The sequence below is a fragment of the Dipodomys spectabilis genome, unplaced genomic scaffold, assembly GCF_019054845.1.
Source record: "Dipodomys spectabilis isolate Male_0828 unplaced genomic scaffold, ASM1905484v1 ptg000043l, whole genome shotgun sequence".
NCBI classification, from domain to species: Eukaryota; Metazoa; Chordata; class Mammalia; order Rodentia; family Heteromyidae; genus Dipodomys; species Dipodomys spectabilis.
The window spans coordinates 28,289,076-28,309,462 of record NW_024870720.1 but is presented as its reverse complement, the minus strand read 5'-3'; the positions used below and the strand labels follow the sequence as shown (position 1 = coordinate 28,309,462).

The 20,387-nt window shown below is 34.9% G+C and overlaps 1 protein-coding gene and 1 long non-coding RNA gene across 2 annotated transcripts in view; one reads left to right on the top strand and one right to left on the bottom strand.

Annotated features, from left to right (window-relative positions):
* Positions 1-3,065, top strand: part of LOC122106882 — a 32,965-nt gene extending 29,900 nt beyond the window's left edge. Inside the window, exon 3 of the long non-coding RNA XR_006147245.1 lies at positions 3,019-3,065. This is a non-coding gene — a long non-coding RNA (uncharacterized LOC122106882). The remainder of the gene's footprint in view (positions 1-3,018) is intronic.
* LOC122106881 (albumin-like) lies at positions 1,254-18,939 on the bottom strand. Its single transcript, XM_042678424.1, has 15 exons — positions 18,843-18,939; positions 17,868-17,925; positions 16,803-16,935; positions 14,916-15,127; positions 14,166-14,298; positions 13,316-13,413; positions 11,364-11,493; positions 9,846-10,060; positions 8,300-8,432; positions 6,947-7,044; positions 5,422-5,560; positions 4,513-4,736; positions 3,009-3,141; positions 2,373-2,439; positions 1,254-1,408 (listed from the first exon to the last, which is right to left on the bottom strand). The coding sequence occupies exons 1-14, from the start codon at positions 18,919-18,921 to the stop codon at positions 2,398-2,400; spliced, it is 1,827 nt and encodes a 608-aa protein (XP_042534358.1). The 5' UTR covers positions 18,922-18,939; the 3' UTR covers positions 1,254-1,408; positions 2,373-2,397.
* Between the last annotated feature and the right edge of the window lie 1,448 nt (positions 18,940-20,387).

Here is a 20,387-nt window from a genome sequence, read left to right as displayed (position 1 = left end):
GGGGTTTCATTCTGATGTTTATGAATGTATGAACTGTTATTTGAACAATCTCACCCATTCTATACTATTCCCTTCACCACCATCCCTCATCCCTGCCTTTTTCCAACAGTATTTAATATGTTGTTACACTGTCATCACACATATATGTAATGAACTTTGATCCTGTTGAACCCCTAGCACCTTGTCCTTTGCTATTCTCTATCCCACTTCTTTCCCACCAGTCTACTTCTATATACATGTACATTATTACTATTTACCATCATAGCCATCATTCCATTTAAGCTGCATATATATATATATATATATATATATATATATATATAAATGAAAACATGGGATATTTGCCTTTCAGAGCTTAGCTTCTCTCTCTAAGTATGATTCTCAGTTTTTCTTTCTTCTTTCAAATAACATAATAATGTTCTTTTTTTGTTTGGGGGTGTGTTTGTTTGTTTGGTTTGTTCTAGTGTTGGGGCTTGGAGCTTGTATTCAGTGCATCATTCTCTCATTCAGCTTGAATGAGTAGCATTTTTTCATTATGACTGAATAGTATCAATGGACATACATATATATGTACATGCACTTGATAGATAGATAGATACTATATATTCACACATCATATTTTATTTAACCATTCACTAGATAGTGGTATTCTTGGTTTTTGCTACTAGTGCTATGATAAACATGACTGTGCAAGTATCTCTCTTGTATAATGATAAATCCTTTGGAAGAACAGAATAGTTTAGCAAAGGTCATAAGGCCGGTCTATTATGGGAAGGTTTTGTTTGTTTGATGATTGGTAGGTTGATGGTTGGTTGATTTTGTTGTTTTTTGTTGTTGTTGTTGTTTGGAGTTTGGTTGGTATTTTTGTTTTATTTTATTTTTTGTTAATACTTAGGCTTAAACTCATACTCTCACTTGGCTTTTTTGCTTATAGCAGTGAGTGGTAGAAGACCCAGTCTCTGCTATTTGACCCATGCTTCCAGTATCTTTTTGGTGATTAAATGAAGATAAAAGTCTAATTGATTTGGATGGGAAGGGGAAACAAAGGAGGAGGCTACAATGCTTGATAAGAAATATACTCATTATCTTGCCCATGTAATTGTAACCCCTCTGTTCAGTATTTTCACAATAAAAAAAGTCTAATGGATTTGTAAGAAGTAGAATAAATGAAAAAAAATGAAACTCTCACAGAGTGTACAAAATTTTCAGGATGAAAACACATATTTGGAAAATGACAATCCTGGACAACAGTATTAGACTTTTCATTTTTATTCAAGTGCAGAGGGAAGAAGCCAAATATTTCAAGAATTTATGTTTCTTGGATAGTGTTGATTTTACATCAACAGAAAAGAAAAGCAGATGATAAGCTTTGAGTCTCCATTTCTCGTTTTCTTTTTCTCAGGGTAGACTGAAAAACAAAATGAGAAATATTAAGTGCTGCTTGTATTTTCCACATCTGTTAAGGACAAATTCTGAATTGCTTTGATTGTTTTTCTGCCATTTAAGCCAAGGAAAGCAACTTAAGCCTGTCCTAGCCTTAACTTAGCTCTCCTTCTGCTGGTCTAGGCTGAGGACACAGGGACAAATGTAATGTATTCTCTTCAGCACATCACAGCAGGAGCCTTCTGCCTCCTCAAGCTTCCAATAAGGGCTCATGTCTCCTCAGAGCTATTGTCTAACTACTTGCTGCTTGTCTAAGTTATTGCAAAAAAAGGTATCTTGTGAATGTAGGAAATCTAGGAAGAATACCTTCCCACTTAGGACGGGAGGAAATCACATTATCATAGGACTAAAGGTTGTGAGATGCACAGCAGCTATTCCAGGCTTTGGTGCAGATTCTAAATAAAGTTTTAATAATATTACTCACTTGAAATAAATTCATCATATCCCCCAATAATCTATATTTGGAAAATACTTATTTGAGTCATATGAAATACTTTATCTTCAGCTGCTTTTTGGCCTAAATAAAAGCCCTTTCGTATAAGTCAGCTAGTACCTATACTACTCCAGTGATGGTTCATTGGATGGTTCATGGATCACACCATGACCTTATGTAAGACAATGGTTAATGTTTAAGGGTGAGGTTGAAATGAACTTTAGCTCCTCTTCCCACTAGAGTGGTTGTTCTTTGGGTAAATTACTTCACTTAGGTCTTTATCTATACGCTCTTTTCTCATCTAAAAAAATGGAAATAATAATGACTAACAATATGACTACTATTTTGAGTTTTAATGAATCAATATAGATAGAACAAGCTAGGAAAAGTGGCTAGCAGTTGTTTATATGAGTCTTGGCAAATGGCCAATGTTTACAATTTGACAATGATAACTATAATTAGTAGGTTTCTGTTTTCAAAGCAAAAGTATAATCACCTGAGATGCTTGTGGTTGTGGTATTTTAGGCTAAGGCAGCTTGACTTGCAGCAACCACCTTTGGACCCTGAAGACAAAGAATAACAGATGTTGAGAAAATAATATCATTCATATCAGAATTTTTAACTATAATTTACATATGAATTGGTGTATACAAAAATGATGTCATATGAGTCACAGTCTTTACTTTCAGCTTACTATTAGGATTTATGGAAGGAATCTGTCTCATAGCCAAATCCAAAAAGGGATGAAAAATTACTGTTAGGCTTTGAGGAGGGAAGAATAGCAAATAATTCAGATATTTGTAAATCTTACCTAGTAAATTTTAACCACAAACTCAAAGCACTTTTAAGTATAAAGACACACTTAATTTGTTTCACTGATCAAAATATGTAAGGCTATACAGATACTTCCCTCTATATGCATAAGCATCACAAACTTGGAACAGATAAGGTATTATAAATATTTAACACTGTGCTACATACAGCACAACAGGAGTTAAAAGCCAAGAACTCCCGTGTAAGATGACTGTATGTCAAATCAGCTCTCTGTTCTGCATGCCCTTCAGTACATAAAGGCCTAAGCCCTAAGCCCAGAGATGGAAATTAGACATAATAAGGAGAAGAACTCCCGTACATCTTCAGAGAAGCAGGCCTCTACGTCAGCAGCCTTGCAGCAAGTTTCCAGTAAAGCTGCAACTTTCCCCAAAACAGCAGTCAGTTGTTCTTTTGTTATAGTAGGCTTGTGTTTCACCAGCTCTGCAATTGCTCTGTGTTTGAACACAAAAGGAGAAACAGAGGAATCAGTATACTCATTTAAAGAAAAGGAGAGATGGTAAGGATGGCAGTCAATGAAGACTACAAATCTTGGAGCCAAGCTACTATAGATGAGACTAAGGCATTCACTGTTACCTCATCCTCTCCTCCACATGGTATTGTATTAAAATCCACTCTCCTAGGCGTGGTGATGGGATCAAATGAAAAACTCAATGCAAGACACTTAGTATTTAATGAAGTTTCCAACAATTGACATTTAGATATTACTCAAACTGCACTTAGATATTACTCAGACTTAGAAGTAATGCCATGGTGAATTTTATTAATAAATCAAAATAATGCTTAATTTTGTTTACTAATCTGGGAGGTCTTGAGCTCCAGGCCTGAATACTGTCCCTGAAAATTTTCACTTGAGGCTCATGCTTTATCACTTGAACTACAGCTTAACTTCTAGCTTTTTTTGGTGTTTAAGTGGAGATAAGTATCTCACAGACTTTCCTGTCTAGGCTAACTTAGAGCTATGATATTCAGATCTCAGCCTCCTGAGCAGCTAGGGTTACAGAGGTGAGCCACCAATGCCAAGCTGATGTTTAAAATTTTTAATTAATTTAGACTTCATTTAAGATCTTTCTGCTGTGACAGTATTCGTGTTTGATATTCAAAGTTAATGTCTGGGAGGCTACAAGAAATAACACTACCCAAAAAAGGGGAGCTGGTGGTTCTCACAGAAGAACATGTAAACAAGGTAAAATTTAATGTCCACTTTGGTTTAGAAAACTCTCAGGAAACCACATAAAAGAGAAAACTCTCAAATCAGACAGACAGACAGACAGACAGACAGAGAACACCATGAATTTTATATTATTACTTTTACTTTTAAGTCTGATCCTGATAACTTGCCACCAAAGATAACAAAAGTTTTTCTGCTGTTAATTTCAGAATATGCTAAACTTCATGACAGTAAAAAGACACTGATTCTCAAAATTTACATTTTTATATTTTTTTAGCAAATCACTCTCAAAACCATTCTCAAAAGACAAAATCTTGCCTATGATATCAACTTCACATGATCATTCATGACTAGAAAAAAATTCTTCTATGATTTCTACAATTAATTTTCTATCATCACAAATTCATAGGCTTGTTTCATAGCTTTTCTACCAGTCTATTCTATGATTTTATCCTACTGTGGCTTTTAATCACAGTATTATCCTAATTATTCGTTGTTAATTATAACCACCCATTGTATTCTTGAAACTTTTGTCATGTTAATAAGGCCAAATACTAGAATACTTTATTTAAGGACTATAATCACTATATCAGAAAAAAAACTGTTCAATTGACATCTATGAAATACCACTCACATTTGTTTCTTGAGCTGTTGGTCCGTCTCTGGAAGTGCGCAAAAGTCAGCATGGAAGGTGAACGTTTCAGCGTTGAACTCTTTGGGAACATAGGTTTCATCCACTGGCAGTGCACTGAAGCAAGGTCGCCTGTTCACCAAAGACTTAGTGCAGCATTCAGTGACTCTCTCACTCACTGGGTTCTTCTCATGCATCACACAGAACCGGTTCAGCACCAGGGACAGCTAAAGAGCAGGGGAAAAGCACAAATAGCTTCAAAAGAAGCAAAGTTGAAAATGTTTCATCAACATTCATTTTCTAAACATAGTGCCACTTACAACTTTGAATCCAAAGTTGATTGAGGCAGTGTTGCTCAAGTGGTAGAGCACCAGCCATGAGCACAAAAGCTGAGAGCAGGAGGTCCAGAGTAATGTGCACACACACACACACACACACACACACACACACAATCATCTTTGTTTGTAATACCTCTACATATTTAGAATAGTTTAAGAAAATCATTTGAGATGATATAGCCTCAAAATGTGTTAGAGTGAGGAAGATTTAGTCTTATACTGACACAATCAGACAAGAAATGTGCTCACTACCTTAGATATGTAACTGTAACCCCTTGACAATAAAATTAAATTATAAAAAAAGAAACTGAAAATTGAAGAAATAACACTGAGAATTGACTCTTTTTACTCAAAACAAGTTATTGCCTTTGTTATCTTAACTAAATCCTAAACTTGGGAGTCAAGATAATATAGGTAAACAAGTTCAGACTGTTGGTAATACTATAAACACACACTACTTACATATACAGATACACACAGGTTAGTCCACACCTGCCTCTGAAAGTTACATTTATCACTAGCTAAAGACAAACAAATCATAATTATTAACTTCATGATATTCTCAAAAACTCACATAGTCTTCAACACAAGGCAGTCTCTGTGCTTCAGCAAGTTTACAACACTTGGTGCCCACTTTTCCGAGGTTTCTTGAAGCCTCTACAAGAGTTGGAGTCGACACCTGAGGAGCTTTCTTGGTGTAACGAACTACAAGCCTATTTAAAAGAAACAGTCCACAGTTTTTATCTAGACAAGAAAATGTTACGTTCTAATATAATACATCAAGAAAAGAAAATTCAGCTAAGATCAACTGACATAATTTTATTTTTAAGTTTATCAAATTATATTCATCTGAGTAACTACTGGAATGTGGCCTTGTATACCAAACTGTACAATAAACTCTTCATCTCAGATCTCTATTATAATCTTAGAAAAGTGAGTTGACTTATTATAGTTAGGTTTCCATAGTTATTATTACTTAGTTTTTCCAATAAATTCTATTAGATGCATAACACACATGAGCACTGTAATCAACTTTGAAGATGTAAAATAAACTGGGAGGAAGTATATTTTACTCAGTAAGATGAGACCTCAATTAAACTTAAAGAAATACAATATGCAGGTAACCTAGGAATTTATCAGACATATATTAATTGCTTGTAAAGAATATCACCAATGAAGGTCAATATACATGACTGCAATCTACTCTGAAGGAACTATAGTTGATCATTTTTGTTATCCCTAACATCTATAGTAGGAAGAAGTCAAACTATGTATATGAACTGCCATGAATGTTATGGTCCTTATGACATCTGGATTTTACTTTCACCCGAAGGTGGTAATGAATTGGAATATTATTCCATCAGATTATTAAGTTTCTATCTCTTTTAGGTGGTAAATGCCATAGGAAAACAGGTTTTAACCATAAAAGTCTAGGTATATCTCTCAAATATCACTTTCCTCAAATAGTAATATTCACACATGTATCTAAATCTCTTTGTTATATATTTGTGTTTAGCTGTGTCTAACCTATTGTGGTTCTGATACACAATGCATACTACTGCCTACTCAGCAAAATCGTGCTGTAGCGTATTTCCTCATAAAGTCTCTCTTAACGTTCAAGGGACATCCTCAGTTCTGATGTACCAAACTTTGTATCAATCCTTGTGACCTACATATTCTCAGACCCAAAAATTCAGTTTTATTATACTCTGCACAGGTATAGGCCTCTCCCTCCTGTAAATTATTTGATCACTACTCTCAAGAATTCCTGAATAAAGAGATATTCAAAATACATAATGTATCTTTCCTATTAAAAGATACATGCCACTCAAGTGCAGATGGCTCACAGTTGTAATCCCAGCTACAATTGGAGGACTGCAGTTTGAAGCCAGTGTAGGCAGGAAAACCTGTAAACTCAGCTCCAGTTAACTAGCAAGGAAAGTGGAGCTATGGCTGAAATGGTATAGTACTAGTTTGGGCCTTGAGTTCAGGCTCTAGTACCTGCAATAAATAAATAAATAGCACATGGCATATAGCCTACTTACTGACTTAGGAAACAAATGATCAAGAAAAAACTAGCAAATAACAAAATCACTTACGCATTCTGGAATTTATATTCTCCGAGCTGCTCAAACTGCTCACAGTTATCTTTGACTAAATTTTGAGGCTCTTCCACAAGAGGCTTAAGTTCTTCAAACTAGAATATAAAAGAACTGTGTTTATAGCAAAACTGAAAGATCCTATTTCAGCCCTTCCTCCTTTCTGCCCCCAAACACATTACATCCATCACATTACTTTCCAGTTGTTTTTATTGCTTGAGATTGCTGAGTGCAAACAGTTAAGAATATTCAGACTGTGGATTGCAGTGGCTAGCATTTAGCCAGATCATATGCATACTTTCTAGTTTGAGCAACTTCATATACCATCTCCAAGTTTCAGAATCCTATCTAAGCAATGGAGGTAAAGATAGTCCTGGCCTCCCAAATTTGGTCTATAAATCCACTAAACTAATAAATTAAAACACATAGGTCAATGTAAAACTTCATTAAATGACAGGTAACAATATTTTTATTAGAATCATTAGCCCATCTATGTAGTTGGTCCTGAGCTCTCCAAGATGAGAAAATATCATCAGCATCAGGTGCACTGTAGTGCCTGTCAGTAGCTTCTTAGTATGAATAGGTCTCTTCTTATTTCTGATTATTTTGAAACCATTACATCCATAAAATCCTATAGAAGAGGTGTCTTCCTACCTAATTATCCACAAAAAGATTCCTAAACCATCTCAAGAAGATTTTAAATATTGTAAAGAATATCAGATCCTGAATATTGAAAGAACATTGAATGTGGAAAGTTTTGAAAACTGAAAGAATATTGAAAAGAAAGACTTCAAAACCTTCAAAACCGGGGGCTGGGAAGGTGGCTCAGTGGTAGAGTGCTTGCCTTGCATGCCTGAGGCCCTGGGTTCGATTCCTCAGCACCACATAAGCAAAAAGCCGGAAGTGGCGCTGTGGCTCAAGTGGTAGAGCGCTAGCCTTGAGCTGAAGAGCTGAGGGACAGCGCCCAGGCCCAGAGTTCAGTCCCCACAATCGGATCAAAAATAAAAAAAAGACCTTCAAAACCTTCCCTGATAACTTCGGGATCAGTTAGATTTCTGGATAACTAAGTTAAATTTCTTGGTTTATATTTAACTTATTTTTTCTGATTTTTTGTCTCAAGCATATAAGGAAAAAGAAAAAAATGAATGGTCAAAGTTTTGTGAAATTGGAAATTGCTATCTTCGTATCTTTATTTTCTAGACCAATGATTCTATGATTCATGAACTACCCTATTTAGGATAGTTTCCCCAGAATATTTAAGAACACTGAACTGACTAGATTTTGCACTGTTTTGCTTTCTCATTATTGGAATCACCTAACAGTTACATTTTTGCTTTGTTACAAAGGACCTACCGCTTTGCCATAGCAGGCAGGAGGATCAGCTTCAGCACAGCATTTCTCCAGTACGGCTTCATATTTCTGGGCGAGTCTTAGCAGCATACTGACAGCATAGTCAGGGTGCCTTCTTGAATACTCGTACAGGAACCTAATTAAGATGCACATGGATTTCGGTGAACAAATGGGTAACAAAAGTCACCTAAATTAACCTCAGGAATATCTAATATTCCAAAGTAAGTCATATTCCCATGCAACAAATATTTGCTTAATCCCCATGCAGCAAAGCCTAGTGACAAAGAAAGAAAGAAACTTGAGGTCCCTAGTTTAAGGCTCCTTGAGTTCAAATTCTTCTTTTGACCATCATTCTAATTTGTTATCTTAAGCAACTCCTATAAACTAATAGAAACTTCATTTCCTCATAAATACACTGAGGATGATAGTAGTTACCATAGTGAGGCACAAACCACATAATCTGTGGAACACAAATATACTACCTGGCACATATTAAATATTTGAAGAATACTGCTTGTTGTTTTCTGCAAAATTAATTTGATTTGGACTACATTTCAAATAGATGCTACAATAAAGATAATCTTTTAATTTTATTATTATTATTATTATTATCAAAGTAGTTGTACAAAGGGGGTTTCAATTCAATGTCACTTTATGAGTACAATGCATCTTGATCAATGTTATTCCTTCTATCATTCTAAAATTTTCCTTTTCACTCTCCATTTGAGCAAAATATGTTAGGGAACATAATTATAGTAAATATTACCTTAGCACACAGAATACAATAATTAAACACTGAAAATGTAAAGTTTATTGCTATAATTACTTGCAACATATAATCATTTGTATTCTGCCATACCACTGAAAATATAGCCTCTTTAACTGTGAACCATCTGGTGCCATGTTATATATTGCTTTTCCTACATCTTTCTTGTCTTCATATTGATGGACAGATATAGATATATAGATACTAGATAGATGACTAGTAGGCACTATTTTTTGCATTATAATCTTTAGATGTTTTGGAGAGATCCTTAGATTAAATAAAGAAATGAATGCATATACACATAATTTATAATATGCAGAAAATATTGACAGAGATATTTCCAAAATTAATCCTAAGGTACAAAGATCTTCTGCTTGAAGCATGGTTTATTAATTTAAAACATGAGCCTGGTACAGGCTATTCAGGAAGCCAGAAGCGGATCACAGTTCAAAGCCAGCTCAGCAGCAAAGTTTGTGAGAATCTTATCTCACTGAAGCTGTAGAATGCGAGCCTTGAGCACAAAAGGCCTAGAGTTCAAGCCCAGGACTGGGGGGGAAAAAGTCATTATTTTAAATCAATTACCTTTTTGAAAAAAACTTCATAAACTACTAAATTAGAAGATGACAATATTTTAAAATTAGTTAACTTTTTAAACAAACTTTGAAAGCTTGGGAGAAGGACATGGAAAAAACATTTAGGGCCCCATGAAATTATGTTCATTGCATAAGGAGAGTCCATCTTCCTAAATGACACAATTCTCTAAAAACGGAATGGTCTACTTACGTGCCCAGGAAAACATCCTTTGCCTCAGCATAGTTCTTGCAAACCTCACTATCCTGAACAAAGTCTGCCTCTAAGGGGGTTAGGTCAGTAGGCATGTCGTCTGCTCCCAGCTCAGCAATGCAGTGGGATTTTTGCAACACGGGCTTGTCACAGCACTCCTTCAGCTTACTGGAGATTGAATCCTGATTTTCACACATGTATTTGGCTAGTTCCACCTGTCAGCAAGATGAAAATGGTTCACCATAAACTGGCATCACTGTGCTTTTCTCCAGATCGTTACTTTCTAAAGTCAATCTTTTTTTCTTTTTCTTTTTGTTGGTCAGGGGGCTTGAACTCTGGGCCTGAGCACTGTCCCTCAGGTCTTCAGCTCAAGGCTAGCATTCTACCACTTGAGCCACAGCACCACTTCCTAGCTCTTTACTTTCTGTACGTAACAATTTTATTGTGTTCTAAGACCTATGAACATGAACATGATCTCAGTCAGTGCTCTTATACATGGAACTCAGATAGAATAAAACATTTTTATTAAAAAATACTAGTCAGTGCTTCATAGATGAAGATAAGAGAATGGCTATTTAAGGCCAGACCAAATTAGTAAAACCCTCTCTCAACAAATAATCCAGGCATCAGGCCTAGGCCAAAATCTCAGGTACTAGAGATGTGGAGATAAAAGGCAGACTTAGATAAAACCTTAAGACCCTATCTTAAAAAAACAAGCTAAAAGAGAAAGGATTGTAGGTTTGGTCCAAATACAGTAGCATACTCACTTCAGAACTGGGAGTCCTGATTTCAATACCCAATGGTGAAAAGGCCACTCAAGAACAAGATAGTGTTTACTTATTGATTTTAACTAATTGATCTCAATTATTTATTAATTTTATATTTCTACAAAAGAAGTACATGAATGCTGTTTCAACTGAAAGTCATTATTTCTTAATTATTGACTCCAAGTACCTAAATAATGTATAGGAGTCTTGAAAAAAATGAGTCAAGATTATAATCCTAGGCCTGGCTTACATATGAAAAATATCTGCCTTAAATTTTCTAATGTCACGATAAAGATTCTGAAATGTGTTCATATCTCTGATCATTGAAATAATGACCAGTTAAAATTTTAGAGGAAAATAGATTGTGTCAAATATTTGTAAATTAACTGCAAGTTAGCAAAAAGAAAATACAGAGGAGTGAGAGGACCCATTTCCACAGATCTGTGACATACTGTGACATACTGCCCCTTCTCCAACTCTTCCTGTCTCTCCAGAATATCTAATATATAGCTAGTATGTAGTTTTCCTCCTCCAGGTTAAGCTTTTATTCTCAATTAAGAGGCAGAGGCCAACCTTTGCAGGCCACTTCCTAATTAGGAGAGCAATTGAAAAGTGCACCATAAGCTTAGAAACAGCAAATGCAGCAGAGAAGACCAGATCAGTGGCCATCAGCTCTCACTCATGACAGTAAACACATTCCTTCTACCTCTGAAACACGTAATCATCCCAAAATAAATCAATGGCCTTTTACCCTATCATCAGCACATTCGAGCAAATCACCGTGGCAGCACTCCTTGTTGACTTTGGTCAGATCTGTGACAAGCTTGGAAACCTCTGCGAAGTCAGCTTTGGGAAATTTTTGGCTCAAACGAGATACTACCCTAAAAAAGAGAATTCCCCCAATGAACTATTAGTAACATGTAATACTTCATTTGAAATCAGTAGGAAAATACTACTTATAACAAAAAAAATCAAGACAAAGACAAATTTTTTGTTAGTTTTTTGTACTATATTTTAATTAAGAAGTTAACATTTTTCTGAAGCAGAATTAGTCATTGCCATAGACTATGTAAAATGGATAAAAAGCCAATGATTCATAAAATCAAATAGAAATTTTGAAAATGGTATCAAATTTGGAGCCCTATCTTGCAGATCTGACTTTATTATTATTAGCAGTACAACATATAAATAATAGGTATGTAAATAATAATATATTCAATAATAAATAAACATAAATTAAAAAGTAATAAATGAGAAAATAAATCATGTAATTTCTATTAGATGGAACCATTTTTATTAATCATACTTTTACCAAGAAATTTCTCTAATACAGGCTCTAATCTCTATAATGAAGGTAAAAGGTTACTGTTCTTTTTTTTCAAATTCATTGCAGAGTTGTTTAAATCTCACAAAGGAAATTTCTTTCCCATAGCCAATCCCAGCCTGTGTAACTTTGCATTATTTTCAATAAGTTTGCTTTGTTTAGCACTTTAGTCTGGATAAGAAGTGGTGGTTTGGATACGCAGAATAATTGGCAGAGATATAAATTATTAAATGGCATGGAATATCTATCATTTTCATTTTCTCATCTGCCAGGTGGATTCATTGATGACTAACAGGGGTTAGTCAACTGATCATTGACTAAGAGGTATTAGTCATTGGAAGGACAATGAATGGAGAAGTCGAATGAACAGGTAGCTTTTTTCTTGTCTCAGATAATGAAGGATGCTCCTAGAATTTGCTAAGTAACATAAAACACAAGCTCCAGCAAAGGAATGAGACAATGAGTATATTCAGAGCTATAAGAGCAGTAGCAGTAGGAACTTTGAGTTATTGGATAGTTGACTTTAATTATTAGGAAATAAAAGGACACTTTCAGATTAGGAAGAAAGATAAATTAAAGACCCTGACTATACTATTATTAAAAAAATAAACCATTAGCCAAGCACTGGTGGCTCATGCCTGTATTCTTAGCTACTCAGGAGGCTGAGATCTGTAGATCATGGTTCAAAGCCAGCCCAGGCTTTGTCCGTGAGACTCTTATCTCCAATAAACCACTCAGAAAACCAGAAGTGGTACTGTGGCTCACCTTGAGCTGAAGAGCTGAGGGACAGTCCTAGGCCCAGTTTCAAGCCCCATGACCAACAAAATAAAATAAAATAAGTTCCCCAATCTTTATACACCAATGTGATTTATCTGTATTTTAGAACAAAAAAGTCTTCTAAATTCTTGACAAATTAAAAGAAAGGAGACAGAAATCATTACCATTATCAAGTTATCAAGAACTTTCAAATTATTACTGGTGTTCTTCTGATTCACTTTTCTTAAATTTCTATGTTTTGGGCTTAGGGATTTTTTTTTTGTTTGTTTGGTTTTGTTTTGTCTTTGCTGATCCTGAGCTTGACCTCAGGGCCTGGACATGGTCCCTGAGTATTTTTACTCAAAGGCGGCTTTCTGCCACTTGAGTCACAGCTCTGCTTCTGGCTTTTTACTAGTTAATTGGAGATAAATGTCTCACGGACTTTTCTACTCAGGTTGGCTTCAAACCCCAATCCTCAGATTTTTCCCAACTTAAGTTGTTACCTTTAAGACAAAGTTATATATTTGAAACATTATGTTACATACCTTGTAAGTGGAATATTACCAACTGAATAATTCTCAATATATCATTATAAAGATACAAACTGTATTATAAATATTTACCATGCTTTGAAGGCTCTGTCTCCAAATTTCTGCAAACTGACACACTTGAGTCTCTGCTGAGCTGATGACATCAGTGCTTTTTCTTTCAATGCATCTAACTATAAAAGAGAATCCATTTTAACAAGTTAGAAAAAGAAAATTCTCCACCAAACAAACTGTCATAAATATACCAAAATATACCAAAGAGAACTGACATCCAAATTCCCATGGACTCCCATGGCAATAAATTCCTTTGCTCTGTAGAAAGAGGGGGGAAAATCACTCTGCTCATAGTAGAAGCCTTTTACAGCAAAAAACAAACAAACAAACCAGCATGGAGATATTCCCAGGGGAAAAGGCCTGGAGAACGTGCTAATGTCCCAGGAAATAAACTGTTCTGACACCCTATCTTTGGCACAATTCACTTCAGTCCCTCCTCCGCCAGCTTTCTTAAAAATCAATTAATTCCCCCAGGAAAGGGAATGAAGCATGTGATCACTTATGGAAAGAATAAATGACTTCTTGCTTTTAGCTACAACAAACTCTCTATTCTGCATTCCCTCCACCCACACCCAAACCCCCACATCCCCCCCCCCACACACACACACAAATTGTCTGAGGAGATAAAAACTGTGACCTCTTATTGGTGCAATCACCAGCACTGAGTTCTAAGACATTTAGACATATGGAGGAGGTTCATTTTGTCAGATCAGCACAGCTCCCTCTAAAAAGGGAAAAGGATGGAGCCTACAGAGAGAATGAAAGATCTTTGGGGCAGAATGGGGAAGGTCTTTTGACCCAAATCTAGGATAAAATGGTCAAAATCCGAGGCTACATTGTGAGCTGACTCTTCCTCCTTCTAAAGGACTACCTTTGGTGTCAGGCAAGCCCCTTTGTCAGCAGCTTGGCAGCATTCTGTCATCACGTCTTTGTACTTCTCAGCATAGTAAAGGAGCTCTGGGGCATAGAAGTAAGGATGTCTTGTGGCCACTGCATGCAAATAACTGAATTTTGTGAAAAAGAAAACAGACAATCATGCTTGTGTAATAACATAATATTATAAGAACAATTAAAGTCAATGTTCTCCCCCTAAATGTTCAAAATCCACAGACTTGTAATTTATCAAACTTGTAATTTGTACCTGATAGCCTATCTTTGCTATTTTGAACAAAAGGGTAAATGTGTGTGTGCGCGTGGATAACTTTCTGTCAATTTGTCCATCTGTATCTGTGTGCACACATACCTCATATGTGTGTATTATATGCAAATGTTTAAAAGTACTAATGTGTAAATAACCTAATATGGCTAACTTAACGTAAAATCAATCCTGGGAATACCTAAATTCATAATATATATATATATATATATATATATATATATATATATATACTTCAGAATATTTTAAAATATGCCAAACATTTTATATAGATTCTATCTTATTTCAAGATCAAAAGATCATCAATCATAACTCTACATGTAGAGTTTTATGATATCAAAATTGCTCTTTAAAATATCATCCTATGGACAAAACCTCAAATACCTAATGTCTAAAATAGTTTATGTAGGACACTTGCTGTCATTATAATTTTAAATTTTGAATCCTAGACATTCAGTTACTTACTGTCCCAAAAATGTGCTCTCATTTTCCTGAAAGGCGGTGCACATGGCATCAGGTGCGGGTCTCACAAAAGGTGGCAGGTCAGGGCTATCGTCTTTGTGTTGCAAGAAGCATTCATTTCTCTCAGGTTCTTGTTTACCACAGCAGTCAGCCAGCTCACCGTATTTTTCACGAAGAGATTGGAGGGAACATAATTTATCTCCAAAAAGAGTGGGCTAAATGGGAGAGAAAAGTCTAGAACTTAATGAGAAGTATTTTGTTTCCTTTTTCTAGTCAATGAGCAGCACAAAAATCTAATATGTTGCAAAAGCTGGATTTAGGAGATCATATACTTTGTATGTACACACATGCACAATACATATGCATGTTGAAACAAAATATAGTATATATTTTTTAAAAACTATGAATAGCAGTATATACAATTTTGTACCAATTACAAATAAATTTAAAAATAAAACTTTAAAGGAATAAGATCTTTTAAATCATAGTAATGAAAAGGAACTTAAAAAATTCATCCCTTCAGTTCCCCTTGAATTAACTGGGAAAGTGTAATGATGGAATTTTTAACTACGTAATTTTCGTGAAAATCTATTGCCACAATTTACTCATGGTGAATACAAGAGTAAGATTTATGACTTCAAAGAATGTTTATTTATTCTGTTTTCTGTCAGACACAGTGAGGCGAGCCAGTGTAAAACTAGACTTTGGGATAGCAGGAGACTATAAATGAGGGATTAAAGTTTTCAATTTCCCATTTGCTGTGCTCTTTTTTGATAGATTCAACCTTTGGAGCTATACCATTTATAACTAAGGAGTAACCCATTCTATCATACATTGCTACTGCATTAAAATATAGAACCATTTGTTATTTAGAACTGTTCACTGGAAATAGGTCCAATAATTCCTGTCCTTCCTCATTAATTTTCGTTAAAAATGTCATTAGAACCTCACAGAAGATACTGTTCTACTCAGAATTTATGTTTTTAAATGCATTTTAGGAATCCCTGTACTGCCATAACATCTTTAGAGTTAAAATACTGTGAGAAATGGGTATGTTCATTAAGAAAGGAAAAAGAGTCTAGTGATCAAGAAAAAATGGCTTAGTATTTGTAGTAGTCAACATGTTAAATGTCCATAGACCAATGAATGGATAAGGAAAATGTAAGGGAATGAATTAAGAACATGCTGAATATACATACAACAGAGTACTAATCAGCCATAAAAAAGAAGGAATTTTTACAACTGATACAACCATGGATAAACTTTGAGGACAATACGTTATACATAATAAGTCAGACATAGAAAGATAAATTTTCCTGAGGGATCTGAAGTGGTCAAATTTACATAATCAAAGAGAAGAATGAAGGCTGCTGGGAAACAAGGAAAGAAGGAAATAAGAGTGTTAGTTATCAATCCATTTAAAATTCCAGTTAGCAAGATGATTAAACTGTAAAGATCTGTTATATAATATTGTATGTAGACTTATTAATAATTCCTTATACACACAAAAATTGAAGAGGGTGGTTCTGATATCATGTTTCTACTTTTAAAAACCCAAAATTAATAAATGCTTTTAAAAAAATCTATCACTTCTAGCCTCTATGTAAGGGAGTCAAAGCTTAGAAAGAGTTTTTTTCAAGTGACCAATTGCCATTTTAGAAAGCATCACTGCTGTAATGTGTGGCCTCAATGAAGAAGTATTTTTGAAGTTGTGGACACAGCTAATGCCTCCATCCAGAAGAAACAATAGCTTACTCTGTTTTTTTTAACTATGGAGCATTGATTATGAATTTGATTGCTTAATAACAATTCTAAGTGAAAAATATTTTTGTGAAATATTCAGAATTACTTAAATAGAAGAAACAATCCTCAAAATCCAAATGGACTTACAATTGATTTGTCACAGTTTTCAGCTGATTCATCAGCAGCACAAGTTTTGGCAAACTCAGTTACTTCTCTGACTAATTTGATATGATCTTCATAGGAGCACTTCTGGAGATATTGAGAAAAGGCGATCAAGACCCTGAAACAAGAAACATGGGAATATGCTGCATAATACAAATTTGATACAAAGCAGTAACCTATCATAGGGACCAAATCATGCATATGGGCACATTCAATATTTTAGATACAACTATATCCACAAAGTTGATTCATAGCAAGTACTCTCTGAGGCCTGACCAGGCCTCTTTTTCTAAGAAAAGAGAATAAATATTTATATCACATTTTAATGTACATATTGTGCCTGGAAGTAGATGCAAATGTGTAGAGTAAAAGAGAAAATTGTATATCTGTAAAAACTAGGCATTATATAAGTTCTTGGAGTTATTTTAATACCAAAACCCACACACATCATTTCATTTTATATGGCTTTAAGAGGATACTGATTTTCAAAGTTAAATCATTGTCTTGTTTCTTACTAAAATATTATTAAAGCTGGAGATTTGGCTCTCTGAAAGAGTACTTGACTCACATGTGGTAGACCCTGAGTTATAGCCTCAGCACTATAAATAACACCCAAAAGTATTAAAAATATTTGCAGAAAGGCACAGGACTACTTGCTGTGTAGAAGGTAGTTAGAGAGCCATATATTACACACATCTCTCATACTACTTATAAGAATTCCAGCAATTCCAGGTTATTTAAAAATTTCAAAGTTTCATTATCTAATACATTATGCACTAACCATGTGTATCTCTAGATTTAATTAAAATTAAACACAACTTGATCTTATTTTCCTCAACTTCACTCACAATGGTTAAAGTGTTTGATAGCTACATATGGCCAGTGGCTGCCATATTGGTCAGCACAAAGGCAGAACATTTCTGTCAATGCAGTTTATCAGACAACATTGCTCTCTAGTCTAGTCCCTGAAGATGGATCTCTATCAGCACCTTAAGTAGTAACAAATGCCAGAAGAAACCCTGAGTCAGAATCTTCAGTAGTTGAACTTACAAGCCTTTGAAATGCTGTTCTCCCAGATCTTTGAATCGATGAGCAATCTCACTCTTGTCTGGTGGAGGAGAAGAAAACACCATTTTGAAACACTGAAGACAGCAAGTAGTTACTATGTTACGGATAGATAGATAGATAGGTAGATAGATAGATAGATAGATAGATAGATAGATAGATAGATAGATAGATAGATAGATAGATGACATATATATATATATATATATATATATATATATATATCTTTCCATTTAACTTAGGTTAATCATCTGAGGATGGTTGCAAACTAATTTTTGCATTTAAAGAAATAGCTTAGAAATGAGTAGTAACACTTGGATAAGAGCTAATGATCCGATAATGTCTGTAACAGCTACTGAGAGGATACCTTGAAATAAAGTACTAGTGAAAGTTCTATTCCTAATGCTAGTCACACAGGCATTTTAAAATAAAGCATGAAACTGAAGATAGACCTTTGTGATATAAGTGAATTCTATCTCTAACACTAGTCTGTGCTCGAGTCACTTTCCTTTATGTGCTAACAAAAATTATTAACACTAAGTAATTTGCACCATTTTTAATCTAGTATGTTTTAAGTATAATAATATTATAACTATATAAGAGCTTACAAACACAAAATAGCACATAATAAAAATAACTCTAATGCGGGGCACCAGTGGCTCATGCCTATAATCCTAACCACTTAAGAGGCTGAGATCTGAGGGTCGAGGTTCAAAGCCAGCCCGGGAAGGACCATCCGTGAGACTCTTATCTCCAATAAACCACCAGAAAACTGGAAGTGGAGCTGTGGTTCAGAACTGAAGAGCTCGCGGACAGCGCCTAGACCCAGAGTTCAAGCCCTATGACCGACAAAACAAAAACAAAACCTCGAAAGGAAAACAATTTTTTAAAGACTCATCATTTACTGAAGCTCTTATTAGGAAAATAAAACAACGAATAATGAAAAAACAGATGACTTACGTGCTTCTCGGCGAAACACACCCCTGGAATAGGCAGAGCTGAAAAGAAGGAGGAGGGAAATAAAAGTTACCCACTTCATTGTGCCAAAGGCTTGTGGGTTGACAGGAGAGAAAAGTAGGATGGATGCAGGGAAATTTGCACTAATATACTTCCTTAACCAGTAATTGTAGATTATTAACTAAATTCTGCTTGTATTTCATTGGCTCCCAACTGATTACAAAATCATAATCTTCTTGCAAAAAAATTGTTTGACTAAATCCTTTGCGTAAGTTTGCCATCTGTAACTATCCCCCTCACACAAGATTGTCAAATCAATTAAGTTATGTAAAACATCTTGCCAATTTTACGTAAGAGTTCAAATGAGTTATACCTATTATTCATCACTCTGTTGTGTATTTGCTATTTCTTTCTCATCTAAACCAGCTGTTATTAAGCAAATGTCTTCATTTGGAAATAAAAACTACTAAAATTCATGCTGAAAATTGCATCTATTACTAATTCCAAGTTCCTATTTTTCTACCATAATGAGAAGATGCACACGGAGACTTCATAAGCTTCTATGTCTTTTTTATTTTTCTGAAATTATTCTCTCTGAAAAGGCTAACTGTGCCTCAAATACACACTAAGAAAAAGCCACAGCAACAATAACTATAACAGATATTTGGCAGTTCTATGTTTTCATCCCTGTTCTAGCCTCTTCTGTGGAGCAAACTTTGAGAATACTCTACTCCAATATGAAGATCTCTATGGGATTTTTCAGTTAGAGAAACTCTGAGAAGAAAATGGACACTAATAGCAGTGGTGATGATTCTATGCATAGAATCATCAGATTGCTTTCATTCGTTTGTCACACTTTTTCTTTCCTTGTTTATAATAAACAGGAAAATTATATGCTTTTCTTAATGTTACTTCTAATTTCAAAACCTTAACACTATAACTGAAAACAAAGCAAATGCATAAATGACTACTTAAACTATGTATAAATATACTTCTCTTGACATTCCCCACACTAGAGATCTCTTTCTCAGACCTAACTCTTGGGCCAAACATGATGATGACTCTCCGTCAACTTAGTCACTTCAAGGTGTAGATCAGGAGGCTTTCAGCCAAACCACAAAAGCACAGGACACTGTCTGAAAAACTGCTGTGGGCAACTCAAATGTTAGAGCTCCTTCCTAGCAAGACTGAGGCCCAAGTTCAAATCTCAGTGCAACCAAATATAACAATAAAAAAGCTGTCTTCTGTTCTTTCGTTCTGAAAATGAAGAACTACTAAACCAATCAGTAGGATTTACTTTCTCTGAAATACAGAACAAGAGTTACTAGCAAGCCAGTAATTGCTCTTAACTGAATAATCTAGTCAAAACTGTAATTTAATTGCCCCAGGGCATCTATAGGACTAAAGACTGCTAAATTCCCCAGAAAAGCACAGTTTTTTTCCTATCCAGTCTTTTAGTAAAGAAATGTACTATTATTTTAGTTTATTTCACTTCATAATTAGGAAGGAGAATTATTTGAATAATCAAACATAGAAGCTTAATCACTA